General features: G+C 39.2%; 1 protein-coding gene across 1 annotated transcript in view; it reads left to right on the top strand.

The window, feature by feature from the left end:
* frmd3 (FERM domain containing 3) overlaps positions 1-18827 on the top strand; it is a 56532-nt gene that overhangs the window by 23950 nt on the left and 13755 nt on the right. The window contains exons 5-13 of the mRNA XM_040156225.1: positions 69-166; positions 2561-2684; positions 4859-4946; positions 6301-6389; positions 7261-7324; positions 10234-10322; positions 12532-12606; positions 13953-14021; positions 14243-14367. Coding sequence (XP_040012159.1) covers positions 69-166; positions 2561-2684; positions 4859-4946; positions 6301-6389; positions 7261-7324; positions 10234-10322; positions 12532-12606; positions 13953-14021; positions 14243-14367 — 821 coding nt within the window. The remainder of the gene's footprint in view (positions 1-68; positions 167-2560; positions 2685-4858; positions 4947-6300; positions 6390-7260; positions 7325-10233; positions 10323-12531; positions 12607-13952; positions 14022-14242; positions 14368-18827) is intronic.

The following is an 18827-nucleotide window of genomic DNA, read 5'->3' as shown; positions in this document are numbered from 1 at the left end:
GTGTGTGTGTGTGTGTGTGTGTGTGTGTGTGTGTGTGTGTGTGTGTGTGTGTGTTTGTGGGTCTCCAGGTATCTCCTGTACCTCCAGTTAAAGAGAGATATCTACCACGGTCGTCTGCTCTGTCCTTTTGCTGAAGCTGCATATCTGGGAGCCTGTATCGTACAGGGTGAGACCTGATGACTACCACTGAATTAGATATAGAGTTACTGACAGTGAATCTACTGGTGATTCAGCATGTTACAGCTAAATCCTTACAAATAATTATTATAATTGATTTTTAAGATTTGCACATGGATATAAGCACTAACTTGACTGTTTTTCTTGAATAGTTCTGCTGCACTTTGAACAAACATTAAATTAAATTGTGTCGTTTCCAGTGATGGATGTATACATGACATTAGTGATGGCCCCGGGCAGATTCATAACTACCTGTATAATTTGTTTTCAGTACTTTAATTTTAGTTGCAATTCTGTTTATCACTCTATGTTTTCAATAACTGGTACATACTTTCTTACTGTAAAATCTCTTCCAACATTTTAGAAGAGTCATGATAGATATTTTCACATCAGACTGCGAATTGGCCTTTTCAACTATTCAGAAGTGAAACTGTTTAACGTTTTGTCCTGGAATTCGAAGACCACTGCTGAAGAAGACTGCTGAAGATGTGGATGGAGACTTTATTATCAAAATTACAGTCAATTACAAGTAGTGCCACTGGCGTTCTCTCTCATTGCATCACAAGATGGCTCAGATTTGCCATGTGCGTGTGTCTCACCCTTTGATTGTGAATGGGAACGGATAAAACTGCTGCCTAGAAAATATCTTCAAAGATGCTTCTCAGATAATACCCGGATGACTCTGAGAGTCATGCCATCTCAGTTACCAAGATAGGGATTCACCAGCTAGTTGTGAATCCATTACTAAGCTTGTGTGAAGACTCCTTTCTAAGTTTGTGTAGTGACAAAAATTTTTACCACTATATTAGGTTGCACTGTTGAAACTTAAGATAAAGGTATGTCTTAGTTAGTAGACTTGTTAGGAAACAAATGTAGCGGCGCCAACCCAAAAATAACAGTGTTAGGGGCCAGTCTTTGTAAATGTAGCTATTACTTTCTTTTGTTTTACTTATACAGTGTATGTATATTTGGAGAAATGCGTGTTTTATAATCAGTAGTATTCATGTACTTTAGAATGAGTGTTAAATATACAGCTATGCTAATCAAACCAACACTATTTAGCTAGGCTAGTTATTTACTCTAATGTTTTTAGCATTTAGCAGTTTTTCTTTTGTAGGTATATTGCTATATTATTAATTTGTGAAATGTAATTTAAAATTTTCCCAGTTTACAGCCCATCATTATTAAACAGCATTAAACATCATCATTATTCAAATTTCATATGTCAACCATATTTCATATTATCTCATATTATGTCATATTATTCTCTTATTTTAAGTTAACGTTAGCTTTGTCAGTTGATTCAGTTAGCTAGCTACACAACAGCCACATCTTCCAGTTACAGGATGCAAATATTTAGTTAAAACTAGCGTTAATTTCTGTTTAAGAATTACTTTGTGTGGTGCAACCCGTTTTGATTTAGTGATGTGTTACGTTAAATCTCCTCAACACTTACGTTATAGCTCGGCTAAGTCTGAACAAAGAGCTGGTGCTACCGGCTATAGAGCATCAAACTAACTCTGACAATCAAACGAATCCCTCCATTTGTCTGGTTTCTGCCTCATTGATTGGCTGCATGTCAAGTCATCAGGCTGATGTTGTAATCCTTCATTGTAAAACAGCACAAGATGTATATGGACTGGGAAAATGAATGAGAAGGGACTTTGTTTTTCTTCAGTTAATTAGCAATAACAGTTTAATGTTGAATCACAGTGCAGAGCCACTTGCTTTAATATGGATTAAGAAAGGAATTAGCTTAGCTGTATCATATAAATGAACCCTTCTGGCCTATACACAAATCGCTGAACTGTACTAACACTCTCTGATTGGCTCGTATCCCCAGAGGGCACAGTGTGACTGGCTGAGTTATCTCGACCCACAGTGTGTCTGCAGCGTATCATTGGCTGCTCGGATTAACAAGGGCAGGTCCCTGTCCCACTTTGTTGGGGAGGATGATAATAGAGCTGGAGAATAGGTGGAGGATTACTGTTTAATTAAACTCCAGGCAAGTTTTTGATTTAACCTTTATTATGACTACTAATTAATAATGGATTTAAAAGAGAAATTAGTGACTGTTAAGACTTTGTACTTGATTCAGTAAGGAAAATGTTTATCTATAAGGGTTATCTAGCTCAGTTGCTTATGAGTAGATTCTCCTTTAGAAATAAATTTATAATGAAAAAGATCTCTCTTTAAGCCTACAACTCTGTTAAATCGGATGTTAAAGGAATAGTAGGACATTTTGGTATGATTTTGGTGTTCTCCATCTGTCTGAGAGGTTGGAGCATATATATGTTTTCTAAAGTGTTTAACCTGTTTTTTTGTCATTTGTTGTTGTTGTTTTTTACACCATTTCCACAATGATATGACCCTCTCCTTACAGCTGAGCTCGGGGATTATGACCCAGAGGAGCACCCGTCAGACTACATCAGTGACTTCAAGCTGTTCCCTAAACAATCCCTCAAACTGGAGAGGAAGATTATGGAAATACATAAGAATGAGCTCAGGTGAAGGAGATGTGTGTGTATGTGTTTGTGTGTGTGTGTGTGTGTGTGTGTGTGTGTGTGTGTGTGTGTGTGTGTGTGTGTGTGTGTGTGTGTGTGTGTGTGTGTGTGTGTGTGTGTGTTTGTTTGCGTGTGTGTGCGTGTGTTTGTGTGTATTGGTGATTTTTTTGTTTCTGGAGCAGCATCTTTGTTATCAGTTTACTTATTGATGTTGGTGACAGGCGTTGATGCTCACTTCTGTGATCCGTGCTTCAAAACAGGCTGTTGAGACAATTTTCTACTCTGCAGACAATAAAGTGCTTTCTATCATTCTGGCTAGAGACAAAAATGGATGATACCCAGATTTTTGTGGTTCATTGCATTGCAGAAGGTATTTCAGTTTAGATTCAGTTGAAAGTAAATAAAAACTGAAATTAATTCTTAGGGAAATGAGCATGAATTACTTATTTCAGGCTTGGATCGGACACCGTGCTTGCTACTACAGGATTTTCATAGTTTAAATTTTGATCGAAATCAACCTTTAAATGGATAGAGTAAAATATGAGCTGAACCCTGACTTGAAAAACAACATCCTTTTGTGTCCCACTGCGTGTGATCAGAGCTCCTGCTTTTTAGTGACCTGAAAACTGCCCAGACACAATAAATATTTATAAAACATGGCATGTTGCAGGGACTCTTTACAACAATATGATTAACATCCCTGATCCTTGTCTGATCAGAGAAGTAAATACGAATACGAGGAACAGGCTGAACTAAAAGAGGAGGAGATTAAATGCAGAGGCTTCTCCATTAATACAGTAATGAAGGTGAAAAAGATAAAAATATGATAAAATTGATGTCCCTTTTAAGGTCCTAAGTCATAAGATCGCATAATATACAGTAACATATACGTCAACCACCTCCATCGGGTCGTTTGTGGTTATTTGTGTCATTGCTGCAGCTCATGAATGATGTTGTGAGATTTGTGACAGTCACACTGACAGCGTTCATAGAACATCAAAGACAAATCCTTAATTTCCCACAGCACAGAGGCAGATGATGCCAAGTGCCCTCTGGGTCTGACTGACAGGATTAACAGCATGTACATTAATACTGAGCTGTAGAGAGAGACTTCAGGTGATTTACAAATGGGTGTGTGAATTTTATTTCCATAGTGAAGAAGTTGTAATGTGTTTAGCATTTTCCTCTATGTGCATAATGATGGATATATGTGTCTGCAATTTTAATGTTGATTTAAACGAGTAGGGTCTTGATGTGTACGTCACTCAGTTTCTTGACTTTGCAGCGCTTAGACTAATGGGCCAGTAAAGCATCAAAACTCCCACCAAATACTTGTCCTCTGTTAATATGTCTGTTTCTGAAAAATGGTAACAAGTGATCAAATGTAATGACTTGTGTTCTACTGTAAACAACAACAATGTCCATCTCAGGAACATTGGCATTGTGGTTTTCCCTCACTTCCATCAGCAGCTAATAACAGGCTGCTGAGGGAAGTGTTTGAGGACAGTTGTTGAAGTTTCTTTCTTATGAACACAAAAAAGACATGTACTTCAAAGTCAATGTTGCCAAATTGGGAGGTTTTTCTGCCCAGCTGGGCTGCTTTTCTTTTACTGGGGGGTTAAAAATTGTTTTTGGCCTGGTCGTTATAATTTGGGCTACTTCTTGTAGGACAATTTCCACCTACGAAAGATTCGGCTATATTCCAGAGGTTTCCAGAGAGACGTGAGGAAAACATACAGTTGGAATTGAAATGGAAAAGAAAGTTAGTTACAGTGTTGTAGTTTTCGGAGGAAATCAATATCTCTGATGTCCATATATATAGGCCGGCGTTCCATGGGAACATTATTCCTCCTGTTTCTTGAAAAAGTTTACATCTGTTCATAGAAGTGAAAACTTTTGGGCAAGTCCCAGGGTTTAATTGGGCTACTTTTTGTTAACAGTTCGTCGTCAGTTCATGCTGCCATTGTAGGAACACACTATGATGAAGAAATAGATCATCTGTAGACTTTAAATGCTATTTTGGACTCATGGAGGACTACAAAATAGATCAATTAAATCAACATGAAAGCGTTAACATACCTGTACTGTTTTCATAACCAGACACACATGAGTTAACAGTATCAATGTGGTGATTTTTAAATAAACCCTTCTTTTTCTTTTCATCTCCTCTGTTTTAGGGGCCAGTGTGCTGCATTTGCAGAGCTGAACATGCTCCAAAGGGCTCACAGCCTCGAAACATATGGAGTTGACCCTCACCCGTGCAAGGTAACATTAGTGAGGGGTGTCTACTTTCATACAGTCTGAATGTGAAGCCTGGTGCTATTGATATTAACAAGGTTTCTTTGATCAAAATGATGCAAATCTCTACCTTAATGTTGGCACAATTTCTTCTTCTTTCCTCAATAATTTACCCGTATTATTTTTGCATTTTATTTTTCATTATTTGCAGAAAAATATATTCACTTCATGTCTCCTTCTTTCTCACAAATGTAAATGTTCAGGATGAGCATATTTCTCTGCTCTGTCATCGCTTCAATAAGAAGGTACACTTTTTGTTATCACTGTAAATTTTATGTTTTTTACTATTAATCTGAAAGCAAGTAGTGAACAAAACATAATTTTAGCATCATAGTTGATTAAAAGTTTATTTCCCTTGCAGCCATTCGTTTACAGGTGTAAATATTCACCAAAGTTGTTTGTGCAGTCGTGTGGAAGTACAAATTCTGGCTTCAGTGGAGAGTTTGACTGTGCCCCTACACACATATACTCACCTGTCCTCTTTACCCTTTGCTTGTTTGCCCTTAATTTGCATATTAAACCGACGACTATACACATGAATAACTTTACCGACAGCAGCCTTTCACCGAACCTTAGCAGTCACGAAGAGAGGTGTAATAACGGGTGAGAAAGTGATGCGATGAGTGAGGGAAGGTCGATGACGATCATCAAATCTGATCCTCTAGTTTACTCATTCTCAATCTTGCCCGCTGTGTTCATCCTCCACCCAGTCAGCGTGTGAAATAGGGACACCCTCTTATGCACAGGCATATCAGAGCATGCTAAGCAGAGAACGAGATATTTAGATTCTGTCTTCGGAGAGGAGGCTCCTCCCTTGTCAGTGGGGCTGTTTTTAATTTGGTTTGCTGGAAATGGCTGTTATCGCTGAGGCTGTGGTAGTATCCACATGCAGATCTGTGAAGATCAAGAATCAGAGAAAGTAAGCAAGAAAATCCTGGGAACACAGAGTGATCAGAGAGATACAGAGAGACACACCAGCAGAGAAGAAGTGAGAAAGGGAGAAGGGAGAAGAAGGGAGATCTACAGATGATAGACAACAGTGTAGGCTAGGAACATATTGTGTTCTCTTACTCAGGAGTTGTTGTTGGATTCATTTTGCCGCACTATATCAAACTGAGTCTACCTGTTCTGTATGTCTTCCACCTTGTTCTTGATGCCATTTGCGGAAAATTGGAGGTTGAAGTTTGAAACAAACAAGTGATTTTGTGTAGGTGCCATTACCATGGAGATGATTGATGGCCCACCTGCCTCCCCGCTGTTAATCCACCTGTATCCCATAATGCTGTGTGATGCCTCTCACACTGTGTGTATGTGTTTTCAGGACTTTACAGGCTCCACAGCGTTTCTCGGGTTCACAGCCACGGGTTTCGTGGTCTTCCAGGGAAACAAGAGGATTCACCTCCTCAAATGGTACAATTTTTTGCCTAAGTTAAATATAAACCTGTAAGCATGGAAAATAAATGTATCAAAACTAATCATAACATATTTGTCACTCTGTGTTCCATCTCAAATGGGGCTAAATATAGGAGTTACTGGGGAAAAATTTGAAATGATGATCTTTGGTTTTCATTGCAGAGCTTTGTTTCCTTTTATGCTGAACAAATCAGTTCAGTACACTGGTACACCATGTAGTAAAAACTAAAAATATAGTGGGTTTTTTTAGCACATTTTGTTAAAAGGCAGTGCGGGGAAAGTATTTAGATCCTATACGTAAGTAGCAATACCCTCAATAACTACTCCACAGTTTTACTTAAGTTAAAGTACATAGGACAGCAAAATGAAAAATTAGAAGTAATCATTATGCTGTTGAGTAGTTTAATTTATAACAATGCATCGTGTTTTAAAAGATGAATATATGCTTGATGAAAATTTGAATCTGCAATTTAACTAGCAACTATAGCTGTCAAATAAATGTAGTGGATTACAAAAACATTATTCACCTCTCTGAAGTATAAACAGCATACAATGGAAGTTAAGCAAAGCGCAAGTAAAGTACAAGAACCCAAAATTATACTTAAATACAGTACTTGAGTTAATGTACTTAGATACATTCCACTGGTAGTAGGTAGGAATCTAAACAAACTTAAATAGTAAAACTTGCTTTTTACAGTACTGTTTGTCAAGGACACAAAGCTTTGCCACATAAAAAAGAACCATACCGAACCATTTTTAACCGTAGCCTCTGAACAGAAATTTGTCTAATTTGTTATTATCATTTAGCCTATTTTTAACCTGGATTTTGCGGATATTTTTTGAGTTATAACATTGTGACTCTTTGCAGGTTGGATGTAAGCAAGCTGAAGTTTGAAGGGAAAACCTTTTACGTTATCGGGATTCAGAAAGAGGTGAGTGCGGCGTACTCCTGCATGCAGCTTCTCCTCTGAAGGGTTAAAAATGAAGAACAAAGTGTGCCGTGCAGTTTTCCTCCATCATGATGATGAATTGTGCAGTCTTGTACCAAAGTCGTCATCATCATGCTGACCTGTTAGATCCCAACCTTTAACATCTGTGGAGTTTAGTACTTCTGGAAAAAAGACCATGACTTCGATGCAGATGCACAGTTACTCTCTGTGTTCATTTGGACTCAGTTTTGTGTTAGTGACTTTTTGACCTCTAAGTGTACTGTACATCCTTTGTTTTCTCTCCCTCCTTCCTTCTGCCTTTCCTTTTCCCCTTTCTTCACCTGTGTAATGTTTACATCAGAAAAGTGTCCTCTGAAACTCTACTGTTTGTCTGTGTAATCTTGTCCACCATCACACACACTTTATATGTGTGTCGCTGTTTCAGATCTCCTTAACAGGCAGGATTCACTGTAACAGGATGGTGGGTGTGTTACAACTAACCTCCTCACTCACATAATCGTTCAGTTGTGGCCCAAATATGAGACTCCTTCACTACAGCCATGTTAGGACATAAACTTCTTTTTTGTCTTTGACAAAAATAAATTATATGACATCTCTCATTGAAAATGACAATACTGAAAATACTGATTTAAAACATTCAATTACAACCAGAACAGGTGTCTTGCATTTGGGACAAATGCTTCATCTATAAGCTCTATGTTTGTCATCCAGTCTGGAGCTGTGGTAGATTCTGAGAAGCAATTTTGGTGCATTATGCCTCATAAATATGTATAAAACCTTTATTTTGCAAGAACTCCAGCTGATTGTGTCTCAATTTTGCTGCGACGCGCCTTAAAAATACTTGAAAATGGTAATCACTTTTGTTGAACCCAGGTTGCTCCTTAATCTACCAATAAGCCAATCAATCAATCAGTCAATCAGTCAGTCAATCTCATAACTATTCTCTTCATTAGAGAAACTCTCTCATCTCTGCTTAACTTGTCCGTCTTGCCTGTTTGTCTGTCTGGCAACTCATGAATGGCTGAAGATGCAGTTTTATCTTTGTGCTTCTGTCTCTTCTCTCTGTGTGTAAACATAGTCATCACTGGTGAGTAAATACAAGTAATAATAGTAGCACAAAACATTGTTGTACTTAAATCCTCAATTTGATCCCTCGCCCTACAGACCTGCCCTCACCTCCCTTTCTAATTGGAAGAACCTTTTTCATCTTTTACTGTCTTCAGTATTTGGTTGTTTGTGTAATTTTTTTTCTTATTATTTTATACAAAAGTTGTCTGCATTTCCATTCCATTCGGTTTATCGATTCATTTTCAGTTATTTAACTCATCCGTGCAGTTATTTTTGAGTTTCTGTCACTAAAAATATTCTGTTCTATGCCTGAAATATAAATTAGCATCCCTCTCCTGTTCAACTATTCCCCACAGCCACATAATCAAAATAAACTTCACAGCTCCATTAACAGTAAACTACAGATTATGTGATATTAGGATGCCTAATCTATAACTCTGCCCATGTCGTGAGTCTAATGTCACATTGTTTTGAGAAAATTGTTGACTCCTTCGCTTTGACCCTGTTCTTATATGTGTGGGTCTGTGAGTGTGTGTGTATCCTGTATAAATTCACATAATTTCTGTGAAGGTTAGGTTTAGCATTTCCATTGTGTATTGGTGTGTGGTCCGTTCTGAATCTTCCACTGTGTGACGGGTCACTGCATGATTTCACTATATGCCCTCACCTCTGTTGTTTAACCTGGAACACATTAACTTTCCTGTCCCACTTTGAGCTGATGTTAGCTTTTCATGACTTTATTACTATAACAATCACTTGAAATGTCTTTTAAACAGTGGTTAATCTATTTCATCATTTTCTCTAAGCCCCTGTGTATTTCATTACCTATTGGTGGTCCAAAATTAAAATTAATTTTAATTAACCATTTAAATACATTTTAATGGTTAATTTACACCAGGTTTTCCCTTTGACTGAGGTATTGGAAACACAAGATAGAAGTTATTTCTGTAAATGCTTTGGTTACTCCTAAATATTCAGTGAAATACTATTGTACATGTAAATGTATCTTTTCAGGGTTTAGGAGCAGTGAAATCAGCATCGGAAAATCTCATGAAATCCTTAAAATCACTTTTGCATACAGCCAAAGTGGGACCAAAGACAATTTGTTAATAATATTTTAACATGCAGTTCTGGTACTTTCACATGCCTGTGACCACACACATGTACACTGCAGCACATGTGTGTAAATCACAACTACATACCTAATATAACTGATGTACGACACTGAGGGGGCTGAGCAATGTAGCTGACTAAGAGGCTTTAGGAAAGGGAACAAGCTGGATCAGTGCACAGCTGTAAAGGTGTGGCGAGGTTTTCTTGACCATTTCGCCGTTTCACGTTTCTGGCTCCCAGTCTTTTTTTTCTTTTTTGCAATAAAATTTATAGGTAGGCTGTAGCATGGTCGCTAACATTTACAGTAACTCAGACCCATGTTATTGATCTCACTGTTTCCTCTTGGCCTCTCTCGCTCACCTCCTCCTCCGTATTGTTGAGCAGCATTGATCCAGGATCTCATATTACCAGACACACAGGATTAAAAACTAGACATTTACAGGAATATATCCCTCTTCCTCCTAGTCCATAAAGACCCATGTCCTGCTACCAGGCCATTTTACCGCTGAACGCTGTGGCCAAACCACTAAATCTGTCTTTTATCTTGCTAAGCTTATGGCTTTGGGTCTGGGGGTCAGCATTTTGCACAGCTCCTTCTCATCATGTTCAGCACCTCTCCAGCCCTTATAAATACGTCTTTTACGTTAATCTCATTTCTCATTCTCAAAATCTTTCTCTCTCTCTCTGTGTCTTTGTCCTTTTCTGTGCAGAAGAAACTGGTGCTGACATTTCACACCTCGACCCCTGCAGCCTGCAAGCACTTATGGAAGTGTGGGGTGGAGAACCAGGCCTTTTACAAGTGGGTCTGACATGCATTTATACACTCACACACACAAACATACCAAGGAAACTTGTGAGCTTGTGAGCTGGCCTTCAACACAGAGGGGGTTGAGACTGTACAGGACTATTCCACCAAAAAAGTAAATAAGATGAATAAACATTCTAGCATACATATTTGAATTAAGATGTATCCACATTACAAATATTTACGATGGCACTGATCTAGTGGGTATCTTTTGCAACAGTTCTTAAATCTATTTAAATATATTCATTTTGAATTTTTTTTTTATCCCTGTTGGGTTAGAGTTAATTTGCTTTCCTTCATGCAGTACATTTTCTTTTAGCACATTATCACTCTTTTAACCTTATTTTACTGCCTCACTGTGGCACTACAACAACATGCTGCCGTCCTTCACCGGGGAGCAGCTGAAGGCTCCGAGGACTTCACCCTGATCTGCGGAGACTTTTGACACCGCTGGCATGTCAGGAATGGAAACAAGCTTGGGGTCAAGGCGAAAGTGTGAGAATAGAGATTAAACGTCATGGGGAATACAAGGTTGCAAGCAAACAAAATGAATGACCTCTGTGGCGCAGCCAGGGTTCAGTGGGAATATCAGAAGAGCAATTTTATTGCACTTGATAGCTATACAACAGCAGAGGAAGTTGTCAGACTCATGATCACAGTGCTCGTGGTGCTGCAGAGAAACAACAACTCAGAAGTTTCTTGACAGCATTTCTTCCTTTTCCCATCAGCTTTTCCTGAAATTTGAGCTTGTACTTTCTGCCTGCAAAGAGAGATCAGACCACAACCTGATACATCCCAGTTTTCAAGCTGACCACAACTGTGAGCATGTGGTCTCAGGCCTCAAAGAAAACCAAGGACATCACATCTCTGTGGACACAGCGGTTCACCTGAAAACAAGTTGATTTTTCAAAAAACACCTAGGTTAATAAATGTACAAAAAAAGTTTCTTGACTTTGTAAACAATAGTTGAGAAAATAGTCTCACCACAGTGTCCATTTATTATCTGTTTTGGAGCTGTCAGTCATATCACATGATCCTCGTCAGCAGATGGAGTTTAAATTTCAGTTTTTTCTGAGCACTTTAAGGACTTCTCATCTGCATTGACTTAAAAGCTGGCGTTCCAAGGTTTTTTTCTGGCCGTCAACGTTTTTTTCTGGCCTGTGAGCTTTAAGGGAGGGAAATAGTGGAGCGAAGAAACATCCACCTGGGAGAGGGCTGAGGACAAACTGCACAGGATGCACTGTGAAGAAAGTGTTGAGCGGGATGAAGAGGACCGCTGGCTGTAAACAGCTGGTCAGATGTAATGTGGAGAAGTCATTTTGACACGAATTGGAGGCTGCTTTGTGATTTCTTCACGGTGCCTTTCCTCCTCCAGACTGTCAATCACTCCAGAGCTCTACCTCACCCTCTTTATATATTGCGTTCTTTCCAAGGCCCTCATTCTCCCATACTGTTCACTAATACTTTCTTATTTTTAACATGTTTTAATGTTGAAATATTTCCATATGATTTTACTTCACTAATTTTTCTGTATCCTATTTTATCTGCTGCAATTAAACAATTTCCTCATTGATCTGATCTGAAAGGAAGACATAGTGGCGATAATAGCCATAGCCAGTATAACCCTGGGTATTGACTTCTTAATGAAAGCAGCTCATGTGTCTCTGAGAGGCAGACAGAGAGGGAAAGGATGTCATCTCGGATGTCAGACAAGAATCAGAGCCTCTTAATCAAATCAGATAGAATTGAGTTTGTAAATGGCAGCCAAGCAGAGCTTTCAGAACATATGTCCTCTCTCTCTCTCTCTCTCTCTCTCTCTCTGCTTCCCTCACACACACACTAAGCAAAGCAAAGGTGTGTGTCTGTACTCTGGCACCGTCTCTACTGCTCTGGAGCCTGGTTTCACATGACAAATGGTCCCCAACAACGCATTTAGCTTTGACCTACAGCATAAACTTTTAAATTTGTACACCTTGAAACACCTTCCTCTTCTGCCTTATAAGAAGCTAGTCTGTGCACAGCAAGTCACTGCCAGCGATTAAACTGAGATGTGTTGTAGTAGGGGTTAAAGATACAGCCACAAACAAATCCATAAAATGTTTTTAGAAGAATGTATTGTTCAGTGTTTCTGCTTTGGATGCTTTGTGATAATGAAGTTCTTTGTGTGCGTCTTTTATTGTTTCTTTCTCCCTCTCTCTGACAGATGCGCAAAGTCGAGTCAGATTAAGACAGTTTCTAGCAGTAACATCTTCTTCAAAGGCAGCAGGTTCAAGTACAGGTGAGACGCTTTTCAAGTTAGTTCTCAAAAAAAGTGGGTATATGTTTTTGTAGACAACAGAATGACAGAAGTTTGACAGTTAAAGATGTGTAATGTGTGCTAAAGAGAGTTGGGAAACAGGGACAAAGAAAGGAAAACATTGAGCTCATCATCACATTGTAGATCCAAATGCTGCCTCTCCTCTCGGTACATCAGCACCTACATCCTGCTCAGCGTTGGTTTCTGTGGTTTATTGACCCTAATATCACAGAAAAGCCTCTATATAAGTCTGTTATGGAAGCCACGTCAGCCTCAATTCTCATTTCGACAAAGCGCTTTACCAGGCTTACACCTCAGTCCACTCCGTTTCGTCAGCGAGCTAAAGCAGTTTGACTTAAGGGTCAACAAGGAGTAATAGCATATGCTAGAGTTTGTTCTGATATATGGGAATTGGTAGTTTTTTTGCAAATGCACAATGGGAAAGAGATTTTTGTACTCCACCAACTAAGGCAATTTTTGTAAAGCAGTGCAGGTCAGATCTTTATCCATCTTGTGTTGGATCAGCTGATTCCAGCATTTTCCAGCATAGACATACATTGACTAACACGCAGTATTGATGTGACTGTGCCTTGAGCTATCAAGTGCATGTCTACCACTCCAGATGCTTCATTTCACCCTCTAATTTATAACCTAACGATCGATCTTACCAGCAATAGACTAATGAGTAGGATGGTGGCTGTTGGCTTGAAACAAAGTAGTCAGAGTCCAGAAACTCCACCCGCCCAACAATCAGACTAATGGAGCTGCTGACCCTGCTGGCAGGAGCCGGACTGCTCATCACAAACAGAAACAGTTCTGATTATGAACGACAACTGCAAAGCCAAGGAAAAATTACAGATTCTTATTTTCTGACAGTAACCACTGCAATTATCTGTTGCCCGGTTTCTCTCAGACACACTTGTCTCCAACTTACAGCATCTGTAATTACTGACAGGGACACAATGAAAAACATCATATAAAATGGGAATCGGGTTCCCATTTCAATTTCAAAATACTTTTTTGCCAGTCAATTTTAAGATACAGACATGGGTCTGTCACAAAGCCTTACTGCAAACCTCCAGTGGGTCTGTATTAGTTCTTCTAAGATGTGATTTAAAACAAGAGGTGATAGATTCAGTAATGGCCTGTCAATGTTGCTTCTTAGCTGATTCATGTTCTTTTGCTGCTGTTTTAACATACTTTTTTGTCTTGTAATGGTTTTTTTGACTGAATTTTGAAAAATTTACATTAAAAAATTGAAAATTACAGTATTTTTACACTAGTTGCACCTCTTTGTCTTTCTCGCAACCTGTTTTTCTCCCTGTTAGTGGAAGAGTAGCCAAGGAGGTGATAGAAGCCAGTTCTAAGATTCAGAGAGAGCCACCAGAGGTGCGCAGGTAAGGACAAGTGGTAAATCTCTCTCACAGTTAGAAAACAGTTAACAAAAATAAGTTATTGCCTGCTTGCTTATTTACAGTAATACCCTCCTACTGAGGGATATTACTTGGAAAAATCAAACTTTTTCGTTTTCATCCCTTTATGGAGCTCAAAACTTGCAAGGAAAGGTTGTGAAAATAGGCAGCAAAGCAGTCAGTGTTGCTGATGTTTGTGTTCTCAGAGCCCAGTTTGGTCAGAGTCGAAGTTTTAACTCACTGAGCCATAAAAACCTCATCATGAACATGGAACCTCTGGTACCTGCATTGCCGTCCACCAACGAATATGAAGAGACAGCAACAGACAATGGTAGGATATTACTTAATCTACACACACACACACACACACACACACACACACACACACAAGCAGACGCACACCCATGCCCCCTGCCGCAGACCTCTGGAAACTCACACGTGGTCTCCCTTGTGTAGGAAGAAGCGTATGCACATGCACAACGCTCAAACAGAGAGCATTAACTGAGCAGCTGATGCTCCTATCCCTCCATCATTGTCTCCCTGGAGACACCAATCACAGCATGCTAAAAATACCCTTCCCATGATCCTCCCTAAGGATACCACCATGCCTGTGTGTCTGCTTGTCCATGTGTCTGACTGTGTGTGTGTTTTATAGAGGAAGATACTCTGTGTGACATCACAGAAACAGAGCCACAGATCTTGCTTGTCTTATCATTAAGGAAAACTCAATTAGAAGTTATTTGTCTGGCTCCGAGGGGTCTGTCCATGTTAACGCCCTTGTATGTTTCTGTGTGCACATGGAAGCTTTTGTTTTTTAGTTTTCCAGTAGATTGGTGTTTGTGAATATGTGAACATTTTAGCTATATTGACCTGTATATGTACAATGTGTGTATGAGTGTGTACACATAATCACTCTTCTCCATTATCTTTTTTTCCTTATTAACATTATTAGCAGCCGTAAAGTGTATTAGACAGTCATATTTTCACGTTAATCAAATAAAGCATTAATTTCTTAAGAAATTTGTAATAAGTGCCTAGAAAGTTTCCAGAGAAGAACTATGTAATTTGGTACAAATTAAAGGGAATACTAGATGTTTTGTGGAAAAAAAAAAAGCTCCAAGTAAACATTCATTCATTATTAATTTATTATTGGAAACTTTATCCTCATCATGCATGTTCAGCTGACCTACTGCACACAAAAAAACTATAAGACTCTAGGTTAACCCAGCAATTGATCAGAATTATTTAGCTGGAAGTGTACCAATCAAACACTGTCTATCTTCCATTCAATTTGTACCATACGTCATAATACATGCCTAAGAAATTTCTAAGGAAACTATTCAGAAATTTTTGAAAATAAAATAAAGCAGATGTAGGACTATGTGGACAGAGTGGTGAACTGTATAATGAGGGTGGTTGCTGAAGGTTATTTCAGTTAAGTTATACATCAGCTGGCCTGTTGACACTGGGCTCACATCTGAACTCGGATCAGTTCTGTCCCCATCAAAGGGTAGAATAAGAGTAGGGTGTTATATCCCTTCTGAGGTGATGTTGCCGAGAGAGCAACACTGCCCAGGAGAAAACTCAATGAATCAGCACACAATATCTGGTATTTTAAGGCTTACGAGAGCAGATTTATGTAGTCCGTAAAATGTACTCAAACACTCACGACACTTTTCTTTCTCAACGTTATTATTCCTGACACTCTCTACTGCGACCTATTATCCGATTGATGCATAAATCTTGTTGAGAAGAAAGCAGGTAGGGAAGAGCAGGGGGTAAGGTCACACAAGACAGTATGAGAGCCGGGATGGAGAAAGGAGAGGGAAAAGACATGGAGATGATATGAGAAAGGAGAAAATCGACTGTAGGGCTGAGAGAATAAACAAAGGTTAGGAAGGATGTACACTACATGCTCTGTTAGGATGCACAGGAGGGAGAAGTGTGTGTGGCAAAGCAGAACAGGAGGAATTGACATTAAATTTATGTATATGGTCATATCACAGAAGAGATGAAAACTCAGAGGTTGAAGAAAAGGTAAGAAAGGTTTTGTAAATGAGGTGTGTGTGTGTGTGTGTGTGTGTGTGTGTGTGTGTGTGTGTGTGTGTGTGTGTGTGTGTGTGTGTGTGTGTGTGTGTGTGTGTGTGTGTGTGTGTGTGAGTCTGATTAGAGAAAAGTTACAAGGGCCTAGGTTTGGCTTCAGAAGTAAAGGGGACATCAGGTATTAGTCCAAAAAAAAAAAGTTTATATATCAGTCAACAAATAAATCACTGTGATGATATTGAAAATTGTGCTTTCAAGTATGTTAATCCAACAAAAGAATTAGAAATACTATACATATTACCGTAGATAAATGAACTAACTCTACATAAAATCAAATTTTGTTTAGTTGATAAAAGGCTGCAAGACAGATATTGTTGTTTCTCTCACAAACTGGCCAAGAATTTACAACAAAAATGGAAGTTACACATGATTAAAGGTTTAAAAATGTAGTTTTTTTTTGAAAACTTAAGTTAGACAGGAAGATCATGGATACAGTGTGTGAATGATCTGCAAACAAAACACAAAACCATTCTAAACTAGCTGGTGGACTCCTGGAAGGAAGAGAAGAGAGTGACATTAATTGTGAAGCCCTTTTAGTACATTAATGGTACAATAAGGTCACATTACAAGATGGTCCTACACATATTTGCTCTGTCTCTCATTTACTTCTATTGAAGCCCGTACGATCAGTCAAGTGTGCATTTCCTGTTTCAGTGAGATGGAGAAGTCATGATTCTAGTTCTTTTAGTACATTACCACGCTACCAGACAGTAAACTGTTGCACCACTCTCACACGCTGTTTGTGATTGCTCTGATCAGTATGTATTCATTACCCACATCAGTGTCACCATGTCGTTTTTCAAGGCAGTGTGGGGAAATTTTTTTTAACCTTAAGACTGCAGCTAATCAGGTGTAGACCATTGCCTGACGTTGCTTCCTCCTCCACACATTGGCTCCTGAGTCAGGAAGCCAAACCAACCACACAGGCAGCAGACATGGAGGGAGGGATGTCACAGACTCCTGTCCTCTACTGCCTCTTTGACTGACAGTTATCTTTATAGGACAATGTTATCTTTAAATCAATGTTTGCCCAAAAACACGCACAAGAGGTGGCAGTGCTTTTACAAGCCCGGAGCAGCGTTTGAAGATTCTTCGCTCAGCCTCAGCCACCATCAATCACAGAGTCGGAGTAACTTGCAGCCTGAGAGACTAAACTCAGGACAAAACAAGTGATTAAAACAGTGACCACTGATTGTAAAACTTATTGCAGAGCGTCCACGGTACTGTAGATTAGTGTATAAACCTTTTCCTCAACTAAGTCCAGTTTCTATCATCTGGCTCTTAGATATTGTTTGTTGTTAGTTTAATGGTGGACAGACACCACAGGTAATGTCCCTTTATCTTTCACCAACATGGCGCCCTTTTTCTCATATTACCTAGCATCTTTCCTTCACTCCATCTTTTGACACCCCTCCCTCATTCCTCACCTTCCTCCATTCTCACACGTTGACCCCAGCTGTGCTATTTAGGCCTTCACACATGTACAGTACAATCATGCTGCCGTGCCACTGATCTCTTCAAACTGTCGATGGACTTCTTCTCTCACGCCTCTTTTAACAGAATCTACAGTCATCCCCTCGCTTTCCCTGCTTTCTCTCTCTCGCTCTCTCTCTGTCTTTTTCCATTTCCCCTCATCCCATTTAAAGGAAAATCCATTCTGTCTTGGCTCAGGGTCAAAGAGCTGGAGCAGTAACCATATCAGCGCTCTCATTTTGTCAGTTTGGGAGGGGCAGGAGGTAGTCATCAAATCAAGGTCCTCTGAGTAATGACACAAAATTCAATTTGAAAATGTCTTGTTTCCTACTACATCTCCTGCCGCTCTGCATTGTATGCTACTCAGTAAAATAGAAAATGTTTCAGTTGTTTATTATTTAAAGAAATAGCGGAACCATACAATTGTGAAGGAATAAAAATAAGCCACTGATGCATAAGTTGTAGATCTTACTTTTCTCATTGTCTTTTTGTGGCTTTGTCTGCAGTCCCCTATCAGATGGACTGACTACATTTTGCTCTGAACAATCAAAGGCCCTGGGCCAACTGGGAAGTAGTAGATTTGGGAAATGACAATGTAGATGACAATACTTATAATACTGACTAGAAATTAGTCAGTGGACTAAGTCTTGAGGTTATTTAAAACAGGGAACAATCCGTTGCTCTCGAAAGACACTAATATACAGTACAGTGCAGTGTACAGTATTACCCGTCAAGCAGCACAACTTAATAAGACTTCAGGTGAAGGGAGGTTAAAGCGGGCGTATGCGTCAAATTAACTAGTTCTCTGACCATGTCTAAAGGTATAAGTGTTTACAGACGTTCTGAATGGCCATATCTTGTCAGTCTCTACTAGAGGGCATTCATGGAGTTGGTTGTACACACCAAAAATGACAGAAGTAGTTGTATGAAGAATAGGAAAAGAGAGCTTGAGAAAGAAGTTAAAATCCTGTTTATTTTCTCATCTCAGCACACCAGTCACTGCATGAAGTGGGTGTGCTTTTTGGTGATTTTGAAATCTCTGAAACCGACAATCTTAGAAACACTTCACACAACGATTGGCCAGATGAGAAAATCGTCTGGGAGAAATCATCTGGCCAATCATTGTATAGGATTTAAACTTCTCTCTCAAGCTTACTTTTTTTATTTGTTACACAAATGCTTCTATCACTTTTTGTTGTATACAACCGAGTTCAA

This window comes from Xiphias gladius, chromosome 19 (genome assembly GCF_016859285.1).
Source record: "Xiphias gladius isolate SHS-SW01 ecotype Sanya breed wild chromosome 19, ASM1685928v1, whole genome shotgun sequence".
Lineage (NCBI taxonomy): Eukaryota > Metazoa > Chordata > Actinopteri > Istiophoriformes > Xiphiidae > Xiphias > Xiphias gladius.
This window is presented reverse-complemented; position numbering and strand designations above follow the sequence as displayed.